Source organism: Athene noctua, chromosome 14 (assembly GCF_965140245.1).
Source record: "Athene noctua chromosome 14, bAthNoc1.hap1.1, whole genome shotgun sequence".
Taxonomy (NCBI): domain Eukaryota; kingdom Metazoa; phylum Chordata; class Aves; order Strigiformes; family Strigidae; genus Athene; species Athene noctua.
The window spans coordinates 20,151,281-20,169,169 of NC_134050.1; the positions used below are offsets into that span (position 1 = coordinate 20,151,281).

Below are 17,889 nucleotides of genomic sequence, written 5' to 3' on the forward strand. Positions count from 1 at the left end.
TGCAAGCTGGTGGTTTTCCATGGGCTTTTTCTGTTTTTAAAAAGCTTTTTGCAAACATTGGATTCATTTTTTTTAAATTTATTTTTTCAGTTGGAAGTTCCTGTGTGGGAACAATCAGAGCAGTGTAGCAACTATACCTGCTACATCATGCTATGGCCTTAAAGGTTCATTGTAGGGACGCACGTGGTCCTCTGGGGAGTTGCTTTCTGAAAATAAGAGGATTTTAATGGGGAAATCAAGCAGCAGTTTAAATACAGTTAGGTGTGAATGATGTCCAAGAGTGAGGAACTGCAGTGTGTGCCTTAGGAGCCCTGAGAAACAGCACTGGTGAGCGCCGCTGCTGTCAGATGAAGCAGTGAGGCTTTAGCAGCACATCACCCCTTTCCAAAATCTCACCACTGGTGACTTGTCTCCCTTCCAGGCTCCTGTGAAAGCATGTGATCATGTTTGAGATCTCGCAGTATTGTCAAGACTAAAAATTCAGAGTTTAAACTCAACCTCTGAATTTATTCTTCCAAGCAAGGTGAATTTTGTCCTACTGAGGATTTGAGCAGAAGTGGACCCATAAAGTAGAGCACCTCTGACTGCAGATACTTTGGTGATTCTCTGTTCCCTTCAAGAAAAAAAAAAAACCAACACCAAAACTCTGAAAGAGCTGCTTGTTCAAAATTGAAAACTTTCTCTAGTTGTTCCTAGTGACTGTTTCCTCAGGGTGATCATTTCCATATCTTATGAGTAATTTCTGAGTCCAACTCAAAGCTCACAAGAGAGATCATGTCATGACAAGAGTTAGGAGGTTTGCATCATCTGATTAGACTGGATCGTCTTTAACAGTGCTCGTTCACGTCTCCTGTCCGTTTTCTTGCTTGCTTTTTCCTAACCACTGAGGGGAAGAAGAAAACCCCAAACAGCCTCGTGGTGTTTAGCATTACTCAAACACTCTTGCAGTCTTGAATGGTCAGCAAAGGCACCATGGACAAATTTTGTGGGTGAGCAGAATTGGAGAGGAAAACCCCAGGCCATACATAGGACCAGGCTCCTACTACTTGAACAGTGTCTTCATAGCTGTTATAATTCATATTTATAGTAGCAGACCAAAAAAAGCCTGAAGGTGTGAAAAGGGATGCAGGCACTATCCTGAGCAAGCACGTAGACTGTGGTCTTCTGGTGCACATCCATCTCTATGTCCTACTGGAGTCTCTTTAGTCTGGTATTTGCCCAAGAGATAGCTGTATGAAGTTTTTGGTGCCCCAAGTTCCAGTTTTTAACCCCCTTTCTAGACAGCATGGCTTAAGTATCAGAACTTCAGTTCTTGTGTGTTTGCTGGTGTTTGCGAGGGCAGATGCTGAGCACAGCAGTAACCAATAGAATAAAAGGTCAAGTCTGGTTTGCTGGGGGCTGATGGCAAAGGGTGATAGCATGTAATGCTCCCAGGAATCGGTGATTTGCAGTGTGATGTAGGTCATGTAACAGATCTTCCCAACCCCCTCAATCTAATGGCGTATAGAAAATATAATACATTTTACTTATAATAATGAAGTTGTATTATTATACACTGGGGGATTGAAGGCAGATGCTTGAATTTTTCCCAGTGGGCTGAAGGGAGGTTCAGGTTTTGTTTTGTTTATTTATTTTATTTTAAACCAAAGCCAAAGAGCCATGAGTCAGCTTGATCTTTACTGCAGCAGTTCTGCTGTGGTCCCCAGGCATTGTGGAACAGACGCCTGCACTCCACTAGCAAGGATGAACCCAGAGACTGCTACGTAACATGTGCAGGCTTATTTTTGTCACCCCCCCTTACAGAAACTCCTTAGGGAGGCTCTGTGTGTTCTTAGGAGCTGGTGGGAGGGGATGCTTTATGCTCTTAGCAGAGGGTCCTGGGAAGACACTGAGCTGCACGTCCCAGGAGCAGATTCTCTGTGCCAGTGCCCACCGGCACCGTGTGTAATTCCTTATGGCAGAGATCTCTCCAGGGAGGAGGAAGCAACTCAATCACCTCCTTCCTTCTTCTGCTTTATGATTGCTGACTTATAGCTGCTCTGTAGGCACTCTCTGTGCCTCCCTGGCTGAACGAAGGTGTATTTTTAACCCTTCCTTTCCCAGGAAATGCCAGTCTACCTTGCTACTGTCTCAAGATGCTGAGAGGGATAAGTGCTCCCAGTGCACTAAGGTTGAAAAATAAAATAGACCAAGTGAGATCCTAAACAAGTGTTGACTGTCTTGGCTGTAGTGGCTTTATTGCAGGGACACTACATTCTACCCTTTCGTTAAGGTGATCCTTTGAGGTCAGATCTGAGTTTTGGGACTTGTGTTTGGTTCTGACTCCTCAGCTTGGGCTGTCTTCTCCATTCCTTTGGGAAACTAAAAAATCTTATACCTTATCCATACTGCACATGCACAGTGGCTTAGGGCTGTCAGGAGAAGTCAGCTTTGAAGTTCTAAGTTTGCCTTTTGTGGTTATGTTTTTTTCAGGCCAAATACAGAACTGTTTGCATGAGCCCTATAAAGTCCAAGAATAAATCCAATGAACACTGCTGTGTTTCTTTTTTAAATGTCTCTTCAATGTGTGCTTCCCTCCCCAGAGCTGCGGAGTTGTGCTTGGGCAGCAGGATCAGAAAGTCTGAGAGGCTAGTGGGAAATGGCTGGACACTGGGAAAGAAAATGGGAAGCTGTATATACAAGCCTGGTAAACAGAAGTGATGTTTACAGCTTGGCAACCTCATTGCTGCAAGGTGTTAGGGAAGTCAGTGGCTTCAGAAGATAAAGATTGTTGTATGAGTGTTGTATGGACATCAGGGACATTTAGAGTTGAAAAGAAAGAAATTCCCTGAAGTGGAAACTTTGGTGTAGGAGCTGCCTTTTATGTTTGCAGATCATCTGGCTGGATGAGACCCTCACAGGGACCAAAGATGGTTTCCACTGGAAAGAGTAAAAGAAGGTTTTTGGGCTACGTGAGAATCCTCTTCATCTTTCATGCCTGTCTGTCTCTTACACTGCCCTAATAAAGTTGCATTACAGTAATTACAGTGCAAAGTTCAAAGGTCTCTTTTTTTTTTTTAAATGTGCATGACCTTTTCTTGGTGCTGTGCGGGGTTTGCCTGGGGAGTTTGCTGTGCAGAGATTGATCTGCCACAGAGGTGTGTTGCTGTGCCTGACAAAAGGATGCCTCATCTAGAAGGGCACCTGTGGGCTCATGTTGCCCCATTTTACTTTCCCCCAGCTGAGACTCTTCCAGCTTGTGCCACAGGTGTTTTGGGCTATACTTTGCATGGTCTCTTTCTTTGTGTACTCTCAGGAGAAACCAGGTGCTGAAGAACAGGGTGAAATCCTGTCTGTGGGAACTGCTGTGTCTGGTCACCAGGTACCTGCCAGGGTGCTACCAGCTGTAGGCACGTGTGGGTCTCTGGCTGACTTCTCCTAAAATTTAAAGAGATTTTCTCTCTAAAGACTTGAAGCTTTTCTTCTTTCTGTTTGCAGTTGGGAGCTTGTGTCCAACCTCCTTGCATCTTTTTGTCCACTCACTTCACGAACACTCTGACTCTCTTTTCCACAGCAGGTTGTCATCCCTGAAACTCAGGGCATGGCGTGTTTCCTATCCATACCCCTTTTAAACAAGGAAATCTGGTTAATGTGACTGGAGGGAGCACTTGCTGGTGCTGTCATGCTGGTTAAAGTGGGGATGAGAGCCCTGTGTTTCCTTTTTCTCCATCAATTGTTGATCTGTGTAGAGGAACACCTAAGTTACATCAGAGAGGTAGGGCAGGGACTCCAGAGCTTGACGGCCGCGTCAAGTGTGGTGCCAAGGCCACATCTGGATCTACTCATTGCCTCTACCAGGGGTGTCCTGAGGGACTGAGGATCAGTCAACTTAACCCTTGGGCATTATCAGAGGGACCTCAACCACTCTGCTGTTCTCAGAGGCTTTGCTTATTTGTTAATTAGCTCGTCAGGCTTCAGCATTGAGGTGGAGCCACATCTCACACAGGCTCAGTGTCTTGCTTTTCTGTGGTTTCTTTCCAGCCCTAGTGTGCCTGTGGATGCTGGCTGCGAGCCCACCCAAATCCTGCATGTTGTCGTTGCTGTGGGCTCCCAAGGAAGCTCTGGAAGGAAACCCCCCTGCTTCTGCTGATTGTGCAGGTCTGCCAGCAGATGCTGGAGGCTGTGACAGAAGTGATGGAGTAGGTGTCGTGCTCCTGTCCCTGCATAATCAGCTGCAGCCATGGATGAGAAGCACAGTCTTGTGGCAAAAGCTTGAACTTGGGGGAGCAGAAATCCCAAGCTTTACCATAAGTTTCCTGTGTGACCGTCAGCGAGTCACTTAATTGCTGTGGGTTCCTTGTTGCAGGGTGGAGTTACTATTTCCGTAATCTGCTACACCGTGTGTTCCTGGGGGGTGGGGATATATGGACCTGCGTGGAGCCTACTTGGAGTTGAAGGAGCATGTCTTCTGCATTGATGCTGTGGCACTTACATGACAGGCAGGACCCCGTGCAGTGTCCCTTTGTCACTTCAGAGCCAAAAGAAGGACATTCATTGCTTTGTGGTATGGAGAGCTGTAATCCGTACATCTTCAGTCTTATTCGCAGCAGGTCTGTGCTGTGACAGTGATGCACTTAAATAACTCACCCACAGCAACACTGCTTGGATTTTTTTAAAACCCAGACTGCTGCAGAGAGAAGCACAAGCATCACGTTAACAAGTCTATTGTGGCTGAGATTTACCACGAGCAGCAAAGTGAGGTTTGGGTAATCCAGGACCCAAACGTTAAAATCTGCTGATCCAAACTTAAATCTTGTGCTTTTGGACCTCTCTGTTCCTGTCAGTGTTGGGTGATGGTTGCTCAGTGTTGCACACACAGTGCGTTGGCTGGCTCTGCGGGGCTTCAGACCTGGTTGTGCTGAATTCATTCGCCTTGGCTCTTAAAGGGATGGGTTTGGATGTCTTCTCCAGACCTCTCTGCCAGCCATACTCCATGTCCCCATCCCTCTAGGTTGCAGCTGGCTGGTGCTGCAGCTGCTGGGTCCATAAATCAGCGGCATGCCCCTGAATATCTGCTGCATAATGACTGATGCATGTTCATGCTTACAGCAGCATTGTGTCACCCTGCTAATAACATGTCCTGGTGGGAAGGAGAGCAGGGATGGGGTCCCAGCAGCAGGTGCCTTCCTTTTATCTCCTCTTCCCACTGCCCCCTTGCCATGGGCTCCCTACGATGCCCTATCGTTGTTTTTATAACATGTTTTCCCCAGCTCCTTCTCCCACATCTGCTAAAGTGAGCCACACAGGTTTGCTTTTTGCTGTGGTGCCTTCTTCCTCTTCATCCCTGCTCTGCTAATAAATAAGGCTGTGTGCCTGCAAAGGCGCTGCAAGGGCTAAATGAATGCAGAAGGATGATCGTTATATTTGATCACATAAATTAAATGTCTCACTAATAAAGGAGACACTCAGGAAGTATCTGATTCTGGCTGTTTGGGGTCACTCAAGATGTTCCTTTGAGCTCTGCCTTTGAATGAACTGTATGAACAGCTTTTTATCGGTGTCCCATTGAGAATGAAAAGGCAAGAAGGAAACTCAGTCTTCTTCACTCATCCCAAGATGGACTGTCCCTCGCTCACAACTAGCCATTGCACTTGTGCTGCTCTACCCTCTGCCTTGAAAAATGATGCTGTACCTCCTTTCCCTTGGGAAAAATAAAACTTGGGAAGATACGATTAGTGGCCTGTGATACGCCACGTGTGAGAGAGGGATGGATGGGGGTTGACTCTGCTTTTCCTGTTCCTGTATAAGATCCTAGGTGCTGTCCATGGAAGCTGGGGCAGCCAAGTTGGGTACTAACCAAAGGGTACCCCAAGATACGCCTCTCCAAGTCCAACCCGGCTGAAGCTGACTGTCCCTGCAGAGAGAGATCCTTCTCACTCCTCCTCTGTGTTTCTTCTCCTTCTAGGGAGACTTGAGCCATCCCCAGACGGGAGGACCCTATTTCTCAGCGGGGCTGGTTAGCCATCCAGAGGGTGAGTGCTGCATGGGCAGGAGCAGATGGGGCTCCTGCTGTCCCAAGATACTCATTTGTCTGCTTTTCTGCTGCTGGCCAACAGCTTCCACCTCTTTCCACCCAGTCCCAATGCTGCTGGCTCACTGTTTGGATCCTTCTGCTGCAGGAGCTGTAGTGCTACAGGACACGTGCCGCATGCACTGTTTCAATCCCGGAGCTCACCAACACTCTTGTAATATTATTTTGCTCCAAAACATGGCCTTTTAAAAGTTCTATTATCCATGAAATGATAAAAGAAAAAAATTTTAAAACTAAAAGCATTATCAAAACGATTCTTGAAACTTCCCAGCTGCAAATACCTCATTTTGTTACTCATTTATTTGCTGTAAAAATACATATGTGTTAGGATTTAAAGCAAGCAGGAAGCTGAACAGCCAGATCTATTTCCATTGCAAATTCTTCAGTGAAAAGTGCTTGGATGTGTTTCCTGAAACCAGCTTCCTAATTTTTCCCTGTCAGCGGTTGTTTGTGAGGAACAGGGAAGGATGGGGAAGGAGAGGAGAACGGAAATCTCATGAGGGAATGCATTTCTTGACTGAGGTACGTTTTTTTTGGCCTGATATGCATCAGTGGTGCTCAGGTTGGGGACTGACCCTTTTCTTAAGTGACATAAAAGGCCACCTTATACCAGTGGCATCCCCCTTCTAGCCAGGCTTTGTGTGGGGAAAACAGCAGCGGTGCTCAGCCTGCCCCTCTGCTCCCAGCCTTACCTGCATCTCCCATTGCTTATCTGTGCATCAGAGCATGTGCGCCTCTGCCAGCTGCCTGTGCCTGTGACCCAGTTGTGATTTCATTAGGATAATTGGAGAACAGGGCACCTCTTACAGCACTCTGGGCTTTCCTGCTTGATGTACCCTGCCTCCCCAATCATCTCTGCCCAGGGAAGCTGGGCTGGGGGGGAGCTGCCAGCTCTGACAGTCCAACACAAAGACCCAGCAGGAGACCAACGGCCTTCCCATCCAAAACCTCTACTGGGAGCTTTTTGTCTCATATGAAGACCCTGGATGGGAAGTCACGTTGCCTGAATTTAGTTCCCAGCTTTACCACCCACTGATGTCTTTGGGCCAGTCCCTTGGCTTGTCTATCCCCTTGCCTGTCTGTACAGTGAGGAGGATGGTGTTTCTGTTCATGCATGGCCACCACCCCCAGCTCTAGCACTGGGTGCTCCATCTCTTGCAGCTCGGTGGCAAGATCTGAATTTGTCCCTTCTTATGCTGTGGCAGCAGAGGCAGGTGGCTGCTAGCTGCCGTAGCATGATGGCAGGACTGGGAGAGGCAGCTCCCAGAGCCTTTCCCTGGCAGCTTGCCTGTGGCTGCTTCTCTTGTCACCAAGAGGACCCGGCAGAAGACATCAGGTACCTTAGGAAACTAGCCTGGAGACAGCATCTCTTGTAATCCTACCCCATTACTGGGCATCACTTGCCCCAAAGCCTGATGTTCTCTGTCCCTGTTAGTAGCTGCAGTTACAGAAATCCATATAACATGGGTGCTATGTACTCACTTGGTCCAAGTTTCAACTTCATTGTGCCTTGGTGGGAAAATCAATACAATTTGGTACTGAGTCTGGCAAGTCAAAGAGATCGCTCAGAGCCTGGGTTCATGGTTGTCTACTACACATTTTAGCAGTTATAGTTACTATCATCTATAATGTGGGTCTTGTTTTAACCTTTCCTGGACACCTGTCCATCTCTTCAGATGGTCAGAGTACATCACGCTGCCTTTCACCCATCCCACTTATGTTTATAGATGGGATTTTAACACAAAAGAGGGTTAAAAGCTGCTGCTTCTTTTGAGCTCTGTCTTCTCAGTTGCACAGAGTATGTTCTTCATTTGTTTTTCTGAAAAAGACTGGGAGGCTTGGGAGAAGTCTCTTTTCCAGGGCAAAGTGGAGAGCTGCCAGCCCAGGCGGGGAAGCGTCTGCCTCTGAACCACCTGCTTGGCCCTGGGAGGCTGGAGAGGAGATGAAAGCGGAGGAGCCCTGGCAGTCTGCAGTCTTCTGCATCTCGGCTGTGAGAGCTTTTCCTCCCCCACACAGCTTTCCCATATGCGTTGGCAGAGTCAACACTAGGTCCTAAGTCCTGACTGTAAGATAAGAGCTCAGTTTTTATTTAATTTTTCCCTGTTGTCCCAGCCTGCATGTTTGTGCCTTCATTCATCTACCTTTACCAGGCTTTCAGACAAAACTCCAGTCTCTTTCCTTAATGCAGGTCACTCTTGTTCATCTGAAGTCTCAAACAGCAATTAAGTGTTAACCATAAATCACAAGCATAATTTACAAACTGTCTTTGATTTCTTCAAACTGCTGGCCCTGCCAGATGCAGACAACTGGTATTTCAGCTAATGGCTTGGGTGCTAGCCCAGGTGGTCTCTCCCATCTTCCTGTGATTTTTTTTTTTTTTAAAGGTCTGTGTTCAGCTGTGGAGTGGGATATGTCATTTGCTTGCCTGTTTCCTTCAGACCTCTTCATGCACTGACAGCAGGTAGCCTGCAGAGCAGCATGATTTCTCTCTGGAAGTTAGCTCAGAAGATTGGTTCATCTGCAGAGACTGTGGTGGGATGGGCCCCTTGCTTTCAGGAAGAAGGGCAGAGGGGTGATGGTGGGAGGTGAAGATCCTGCAGCATTTTGCAAGCACGTCCCAGCACCTGCCAGAGTTTCCTGAGGGCATGCTGCTCCCCGTGCCACGTTCATGGTGCTGGAGACATGGGCATGAGCAGTCCTGGTTTATAAGCCCTTGAGATAAGGGGCCTGCTAATCTCTACTTGGAGTCTAGTAATTCTGGTGGTTGTATTGTCGGGGGGGACAATTCCTTCATTCAGAGGGAAAGCTCTTGGGTAGTTGGTTTGTTCTCTGAGTTTATTGCATTACTGGCTTGTGTAGGTTGTTTGCTGTTTTGGGTAGTTTAGGTATAGCTTCCTACCAGTTGTTTCACTTGGAGTAAACTGGCAACAAAGAACTGTAGTAAAGAATATTTCTTATTTGAGAGGGAAAGCAAGAACAGTATAGTCAGACCCACTTACTTCTAACAGCTGGTGATGGTGCAGATTTGTCTTTTACTCAGCTACCAGATAGCTGAAGCAGAAACCAGGGAACAGAAAACAGGCAGCAGCTTTGGTGAGGATGGTACTATCTTGTTTTCCTTTCTCCTTCCATCTCTTCTGGAGAGGGAAGATGAGCAGGGACTTCCCAAGCCCTTTGTGGCTGGTTAGTCTCTGGCAGAGGGGTTTGGTTGCCAGAGATGCTTCAGCTGGAAGCTGTACAAGGGCTGGGCCTGGTGCAAGGACCTGTCCATGCCTGCTCAAGACCTTGTGCAAAGCCATGGCTTGCACCTTGCTGCTGAGGCATGTTTGTGGCTGCTGTGCAGAGGCAATCACTCTCTTCCAGACCTGCCTGTGCCTTGAACCTGCCTGCAGCCTTCTGCTGTTCTTCCTCACAGTTTTCTCCTTGAATGTGTGTCTGTGTTTTGAGCCTCCTACCTGATGTCTTTCCTTACCCCCTTTTTTTTTTTTTCCTCTGGAGCAATATTTTTCTGCTCTTGGGACAGGCTGCCTCTTCCTTCAGATCTTGAAGAGCTTGCAGGGGATGGAAGAAGTCATTCTGTTCCTCTTAGGCTTTTTCCTTTTTTTCCCCTATTAGAAGACATTTATTATCTCCAAAGCAGGGTCGCCATTTGCAACTTTTATTCCATCTTTGGTGTCCCTCTCTTTTTTCATCTGTGGTCTGTATTGTTTGAGTTTGCGGGTATGCAGCCAGCAAGCCAACAACAAGCACGTTAGGTTAGATTTGCAGCCCACTTGTTAATTTAAAAAGCAACAAGTAAATTAAAATGAAGCATTGGATGGGCTGTGACTTGTAACAGAGCATCAGCTTGTCAGCCACGTTTCCCTAATCTCTTTCAGGCTGGGCAGGCTGTGGAGAACATCAGCAATTTGACCTTTGAGTGTAAACAATAGGTGACGTGTCACACCACTGGGGAGGTTCCTTTGGTCCCTCCAGAGCCTGTATTTTGTGATGTTGGTGACAGCCTTGTGCATGAGCAAATGGAGGAGCCTGGACCAGGGTGAGCCAGCAAGGTTTGCCTTGTCAAGATTCTAAAAACACCGAGTAGCATTACTGGTGTGCAAGCGTGGTGGACTGCTGGTAAAAGGCTGAGAGGAGCGTTGTTCTCCTGGGGGCCTGCAGCCCACTTCTACCTGCAGGGTGTCTCAGTCGAAGGGAAATAAAATCAAACACTGTGGACCTTGTGGTCTAAGGCCTTCTCAGTTCCTGTGGATAGAGCTTTTGGAGGAAAGGGTGCCCAATTTGAGATGTGTCCAAAGAGATTTGCAGGGGTAAACTAACTTCTGATACCTTTAGATGCAGAGACTCACAATAAACAGGTAAAGGTACAATAACGGACAGTTGCAAAACTTCTGTCATGGCTGGCCTCAGTATGACAGTGCTGTGCAAAAATCTGTCTCTTGGCTTGTTTAGTTGGCTTGGTGTCCATCCTGGGGAGAAACGAGGTGACAGGAGGAAAGGGAGGTCACAGGGAAAGCTCCTTCAGTGATCCTGTTGGAACAGTGTCAGTGCCTCCCTCATGGTGAAATGTGTTGGAAACCCACTGAAAACCCCTTTCACTTGACACCTGAGCTTTTCTTGAAATGTGGTGGTGTGATAGGACGTACTGATGGGGCCGAGCCCCTTGAGTTCCTCAGTTCTGCTGTTGCTGAGTGATCTGGAGGTTTCACAGTCAGTTCCCCCAACCACCTCTCCCCCTGCAGATGAAGAAGCTTTGTGCTGGAGACGAGGGACCGTGAAGAACATCAGGTTGTTCTTCACAGGACACAGCTTGGTCTCTGGGTAGCACCTGTAACCTTGATGCTTGGCGCAAGCTTTCGTGGGGCATCTTGTCCTCACTTCTGCAGGCAAAGCCTCCGTGCTGCCCAGCATGCACAGAAAGGGGAGAAGAGGAGGAGATGTGCCTTCTGCCCTCACCTCCACACCCAGGGCTGGGCACTTGGTCTCCCAGCTTCCTGCAGAAGGCTGGCAGATGTTTCTTGTTTGCTGGAGCTGCGTGGCTCCAGCTACTGGGCTGGGAGCAGCTGCTGCTGCCAGGCGGAAGCGCTCGGCAAGGCTTTCCTAGACAGCTTTGAATGGGAGCCAGGAGCCCTCTTGCTACGGGAGAAAATCCATGAGGTCAGGAAATACAGCAGCGGCAGCTCCGGCTCCATGCTGGGGCTGTTGGCTTGGCACATGGATCCCAGCCCTCCTCTTCCCCGGCAGTGCTGCTGAATGGCTGTCTTCCTTGCTGTCTTGCTCAGTGATTTGTTCGACAGCACCGCGTGGCTTTCGGAGGGTGCAACGGTTGAGTGCTCGCAGAAGTGATGAATTTGGATAGTCATGGAAAACACCAGACAGTGGCCTGGGTCAGGCTTTCAGATCTTGAAGAGCTTGCAGAGTATGGAAGAAGCACTCTTCCTGCCCAGCATGGGACTGGGAGGCTCTGCTTTTGTCTTTCCCTCTGTTATTTTGCGGTCAACTCTGTCTGCTGTTAGCTGCTGGGACATAGAAACTCTTGTTTATCCTCCTGAAAATCCTCACTTCAGGAGAAGCTTTCAGAACACCCAACAGGCTGCAAGTCTCCATCCGGTGTGTCCCCAGACTGAGCGTCAAAACTTGGGGTGTCTGTTACCATCTCTCTGGCAGGAGCCCCACTCTCTCTTCCCTGCCTATTTTTTTAGGAGAGCCAGAAACCTTGTCTTTGGGATGGCTGTTCCTTGAACCAGCCCATGCAGTGGTGGTGATGTTCATGTGGCGTTGAGGAACAGCCATCGCTGTGTCGAAACCTCTGTATGCATTGATGAGCAGCCATGCTCTTCCCAATTTCAGAAGCAAAGAGCATGACAGGGAGCTATAGATGGTGTTGGTAAGGTCAATTTAGGGATTAAGGTCAACTTGGCCAACTGGCCAACTCTAAAAAAACTTGGCCATACGGAAAACCCTGCTTTCCCTGCAGCCTTTGGCCAGGCTCCCTCTCCCATGGCGTTTTCATGTGCTCTGATGAGTGGTTGAGTCTCCCCCTGTGAAGAGCTTGCATTGTGGATCCTCTGGGAGAGGAAGCGAGCTCATCTGAACATTGATTTTAGCACCCATTAATTCAGGCAGCTCTCATGCCCTGAGATGTTCAGCAGTCCCCACACTCTTACTCTACATTAGGACGTGGTTTGCAGAGATAGTATGAAATGGTTGGATGGGTTGGACTCACCTTCCTCTGTAAGCTGCAGAATCTCTCCTGCCGTTGCTGGGGCGAGGATGGAGTGCAGAACAACAGAGTTAGCTGAGGTGCCAGCACCTTTGAGGTATGGTGTGAGTAAGCAAACACCAACATTGCAGACTTGTATGTAAATTGTCCATGCGCTGGCCATGAGTGATGGGGAGCAATAGCTTTTTGACTCCTTCATTTCCCCCGCCTCCTGGGTGGGTGTGGAGATGTGAGTCTGTGTTTCTCTGGAGGAGTCAGAGCTCAAGGCTCTGGACTGGGGTGGTGGTGTTACCCCTCTGCTTGCTGGTATGTGGTCACCCCTCTGCTGAGCAGTGGGGCTCAGTGGGGGTCTGGAGCAGGGGAAGACCCTTAGGCTGCTGTGGGTGACCTCCCTGGCCCCCACCTCCTGTGGCAGTGTGGACCAGAATGCTGGTGTGGCTGTGTGGGCTGGGGGTCTTCTGAAGGGACAGTGCCTTTCACTGCTGGTCTCAAGGGAGGACCTCCTCAAGGACTCATGTTGTCCTCTCCATATCAAGTCTAGGCTTTTCTCACTTCATTAGCAAGTCCCATAGACCTGGGTGGTTGTGCAGCTTCCTGGAGCATCACCATGGCAGCTGGTCCATCGTTACCACCAGATGCAGAGGAGGGTCCATCGCTGCTGCTTCAAGCCTTTATTCGCAGCCGCCGTGCTTTGCTAGGGGTTGCAGGTCTCCCTGCTCTGTATGAAAGATGGGAGCTGACTGCAGAGTTTCTTCAGACCCTTGGGACCCCTCTGTGTTCAGCTGTGAAGCTGTTCTGCTGCAGGAGCGATCTCCTCCTGGCCAGTACTGTTGGTGGGGACAGTCAGTCAGCATTTGCTCCTCAGTCCCCATTTCAGCCTGTCACTGTCCCTCATGGTAATTGTCGCTTCCCATCTGAGAGAGGTGAGAAGCCTGGGGTGGGGATCTCTCTCATCCCTGAGAAATAGTGTATGTGAGAATCACAGAATCATTCAGGCTGGAAAAGCCCCTTGGGATCATCGAGTCCAACCCTCAGCCCGACTCTACAAGTTCTCCCCTACCCCACATCCCCCCACAGCTCATCCAAACGGCCCTTAAACACACCCAGGGATGGGGACTCCCCCCTCCCTGGGCAGCCTGTTCCACTCTGACCACTCTTTCTGCTAACAATTTTTTCCTCATGCCCAGCCTGACCCTCCCCTGTTGCAGTTTAAAGCCGTTCCCTCTTGTTCTGTCCCTGATCCCCTGGGAGCAGAGCCCAGCCCCAGCCTCTCTGCAATGTCCTGTCAGGAGCTGCAGAGAGGGATGAGGGCTCCCCTCAGCCTTCTCTTCCTCAAGCTAATATGAGGGTGTGCTTTAATGGAGCAGAGCAACGTGCCCATGGTCAATGCTTAGGTGTCTCCTGTAGCCTTGCTTTCAGACCACATCTCTTCCTTGGCCACCAGAACAGAGGCATGTTGGACTTTTCTGGGAAGCAGTGACACTTTTGCGTATGGACCTAGGGTATGACATTATTTGCCTCTCATTTTCCCCACCAGTATCGCTGTGTTTCACAACCCTCAGCTTCTCCAGCAGTGAAGACTAGCACAGCAACCAGAGGTCCTGCTCGACATGGTGTTTGTGCTCTGGTTCCTCTTCTGCACCCCCTCCCTGCCCTTCTTCAGGATCCTGGATGCTGAGAAGGGGATGAGCTTTGTTTGCCTTTCTGCTGCCGAGGCAGCAGATCAGAAGAGGGCTTTGGCAAGAGGCGCCCGTGTCTGACTGCTCCCAGCTCGAGTGGGTGATTGAACTGTCTGAGTGGTTTAAGGTTGCAGTCAGGTGGGGATTGGAGGCAGAAAGTTCTGGCCTCCTTTCCATCAGATCTTTGCTGCATTAGCAAATGCATCAAGATGCAGACTGGGTCTAGAGTGGCCTTTGCCAGCACAGTTTGTACCAGCTTCCAGGGTTTGGGGAGTGGGGCTGGTGAGCCCAGGGAGGAGGGTGGAGTGATTTAACTGTCAGGGACGGGGAGGAGGGGTATGTGTGTGTCTAATCCCCGTGCAGTGGTGTTGCAGGCTGTGTCAAATGGCGACCGGCCAGGGGAGCCGTGAGCTCGTCTTCCTGCTACCTGCTGTGTTTCGGGTGCTTCCCCAGAGCTCGCAGATGACGGCTGTGGATGAGTATCTGACCCTGGGGTGACTTTCAGTGGGCAGGGGTTGCAGTCCAGTGAGGGTGGATTTCTATTTAAACCTTTGGGGTTTTGTAATCTTCCTGAGTTAAAGTTCCTCTTTCTCAGCGGAGCTGGAGCAAAAATTTAAGGGGGAGAGATGTGTAGGGTGTGTGAATTTTCTCCTGCTGAAGGGCCACGGCAAGTACACGGTGCTGCTGAAGCGTGGTTTGCTCATCCTGACCCTAATCATCATTCCCAATTAGTGCCTTTCCTGATAGCATCCCTTGCTCCCCTGTGGGGCATGCCAGCTTCATCTCTCGGGAGCAGGGGTGCCCCTTCCGCAGTCCTCCTCCCTATTGCGAAGCTCAGCACAGCAGGAGGATGGGCAGAGGGTGTGGACGTGCCACCATCTCAAACCTGCCCTGTGGTCTGTGGCTTAACGCAGCCTTGAGGGTGAAGACATGGAGCTAATGGCATATGTGGGGCAAGCTGGGACTTCTTCCCTGCTCCCACAGGCATTGACATCCAAACTGCATCAGCCAAGGCTTTCAAATCTGTCTAATGATTTTGGATTGTCATCTTGAGATAAGGCAAATCAGAGATAGTGCTGAGCACTTCTGGAAAACCAGACCCCTTAAATTGGTTACTTTAGGGTTTACTTTTGATTTACAGAGCCTATACATCTGTTTTCTTATCAGTAATACTCCCTTACATCTTGAAGCTTGTTTGAGGAATGTGTGAAGTTTGCATCCAGACTGAAGGGTTGCTGCATATCACAGGATAAACATAGTTTTGTATTCAGTTTGATGGATTATTTTGCCCATTTTAAAGTAACTTCCATTACTAGCGGAGAGTAGTAGGTTAAATAGCTCTCGAGGCTGTATGTTTAGAATAAGTTTCATGCTTTTAGGTGAGTCTATCTCACGTTTCAGACCCTAACACATCGGACCATAAAAGCAAAAGACAGACAGTGAATCCTGGAGGCACAGTACAGGGTGACAGACAGAAATAAGTGTAATTTTCTCTGGCGAGATTCCCAGAGTAGTCATTGTGCTGGGTTGGAAGAAGGTAAGAAAGCCCTTGACCCTTGGGGTGCATGGGCCATCCCGCCACCTCCCTGTTCCCAGGCCATGCTTGCCAGTGTGGTATGTCTGCGAGCTTGAGATGAGAGACCAGGGTAGTCCTGGAGCAGAATACCCTGTGATGGCAATTTCATGGACAATTTCATAAAGCTGCATTAAAAGGATGTTGCATTGCTGGTGGTGACTTGCTGTTTTTTACCCCGAGGAGTGAAGGGTGGCTCTTTGCCATCCAGAATAGCAGTGAAGTGGGTTTACCTTGTCCCATCCTCCATCGTTACTGAAGCAACGTAAAAGACCGTTAAAACTTTAAGGGGTGCATCCCTTCACCTCTGCCTTGCAGCATTAGGTGTCTCTGTGTTACAGCATGCTGGATCCCAGACCTCTGTCTCTACCTCGCAGCATTTGGGTGCTCCTGGGACGTGCAGGAGACACTGGGAATGCTCAGTACCCCAGGAATGAGGCTGTGCTTTGCAGATTTCTGCCTTTCCTGGCAGAAAAGGGGGGGCTGACCACTTAGATGGCTACAGGGAGGGCCCCTCTTTCCTAACGCAGTGGCCGTGTTTCTCCTTGCAGGTGGTGGTGCTCCTTGAAGTCCTGAGCTGGGGTCAGCTGGAAGATGACCGAATATAAGCTAGTGGTGGTGGGAGCTGGTGGTGTTGGGAAGAGTGCTTTGACGATACAGCTCATTCAGAACCATTTCGTTGATGAGTATGACCCCACAATAGAGGTAAGCAGCTCCGGGTGTGGGGTCTGTCTGTGTGTTTTCCTTGTGCTCTTCTCCACCTTGTCCCCAACCCAGAACCTCCTTGGCTTGGTCTGAAATCTGAACTTGAGCAGGGGTGTTCTTCTGCTTCTCAAAGCTGTTCTGAGTCTCTGTGTGTGTGTTCAGAGGTGGCAGGGGCTGACTTGTGCCTCCTGCAGCAGGACAGCGATGGGACCTGTGATGTCCCCTCCTGAAGAGGGACAGCAAGGGAGGCAGCAAAAGCAGGTAGAGGGGGAGGTGGCAGCAGTGGGCAGAGTTATGCAGGCACTGAGGCAGCACAGAAGCCCTCCTTTCTGATGAGATGACAGGTAGAGAGGGGTTAAAGGTTTGGGATTGAAGAGCCATTTTGTGCCTGTGCTTCCATTTCTTCTCCTGTGAAATCAGAGGAAAGATACCGACTTCTTGTGCAGGATGTTTTGAGATTTACTGATGTAATGGATTTGATCAGAGCTTGGTTGTGTTATGTATGTACTGCAGTTTGAATGAGACATGCTGAGCAGCTGAACTGTTGTGGTTCCCAGAGTGCTGCCTCTGCTCCATCACGAGGAGTTAAAAGTTGATGTAGAGTCTCGTGGTCGGTGTGGATGCCTGTCTGCTGGCCTGCCTAGCTCTACACCCTGCCTGGGAAGTGGGCAGGGACCCTGTGCTCCTCCAGGCTGTGCAGAGGGGAGGTCTGGGCTTCAGTATCCATTACACAATTTTTCTTTTTTTTTTTTTACTTTTTAAAAACATACTCTGTTCTCCAACTGTTTTCACCATTGCTAGCAAGATGCTAATTACCCCCTGCATGACTTACACCTTCATTCAGGGGAGATGTGGGCAGCAGCCACTGCTCCGCATGAGAAGTTCACCCTGGGAAGGCAAATTACAGGTCTGTCATGCCTCTTGGACAATAACCTCCTTGTCTGCAGTCCTAAAGGATTCTCTACCAGATGTGTGTAAATGCAGCTGTGGTTGCTGCACATTATTATCATAATGGCTAAAATGCCCCAGCTGGGATCAGAAAGCTATTCTGGTAGGTGTTATGTGTAGTCCCCACCCTGAAGAGCTTACAACTTAAATAAGCAAGACAAGGCTTGGTAGAAAGGCAGAAATAGTCTTACAGTCCTACAGACGGGAAGGAGAGAAGGCACTTAAAAGCACGTGCTATTACGTCATGTGGCCAAGGTCACCTAGAAAGTCCGTGGCAGAGGCTTGAGTTTAATTTAAGGGCTCCCGAGTCTCAATGCTGCACCTTGCTTGTGGATGCAGTTGCCTTGTTCCTCAGCTCCTCTCCCCTCGTGCTCATCACCAGTAACATCATATGCTTTTCTTAGAAACCCATTCCAGGTTGTTTTTGGCAAAAGAACTGCTGATGGAGAGAAACCTCCCTGAGGAGACATCTGCATGGATGGGTCCTCTCTCTTGGACCTTAGGGTGGGCAGAGGCAACTCTGACCCAGTGATGTATTAAGTTTTGGCTTCCCCCCCGCCCCCCTCCAGCCGCCTGCCCCCTGTATGTACCCTGCAGGGAATTTTCTCCATGTAAACAAGCAGCCGGGAATGTAAACCTTGCATGGCATTTTGCAGCACACCCTCCTCACCCTGTCCGCTTCTGCCATGCC

The 17,889-nt window shown here is 49.2% G+C and overlaps 1 protein-coding gene across 1 annotated transcript in view; it reads left to right on the forward strand.

Moving 5' to 3' along the window:
• The window catches only part of HRAS (HRas proto-oncogene, GTPase), a 43,351-nt gene that overhangs the window by 16,300 nt on the left and 9,162 nt on the right, over positions 1–17,889 (forward strand). Inside the window, exons 2-3 of the mRNA XM_074918144.1 lie at positions 5,945–6,011; positions 16,097–16,250. Coding sequence (XP_074774245.1) covers positions 16,140–16,250 — 111 coding nt within the window. The 5' untranslated portion in view covers positions 5,945–6,011; positions 16,097–16,139. The remainder of the gene's footprint in view (positions 1–5,944; positions 6,012–16,096; positions 16,251–17,889) is intronic.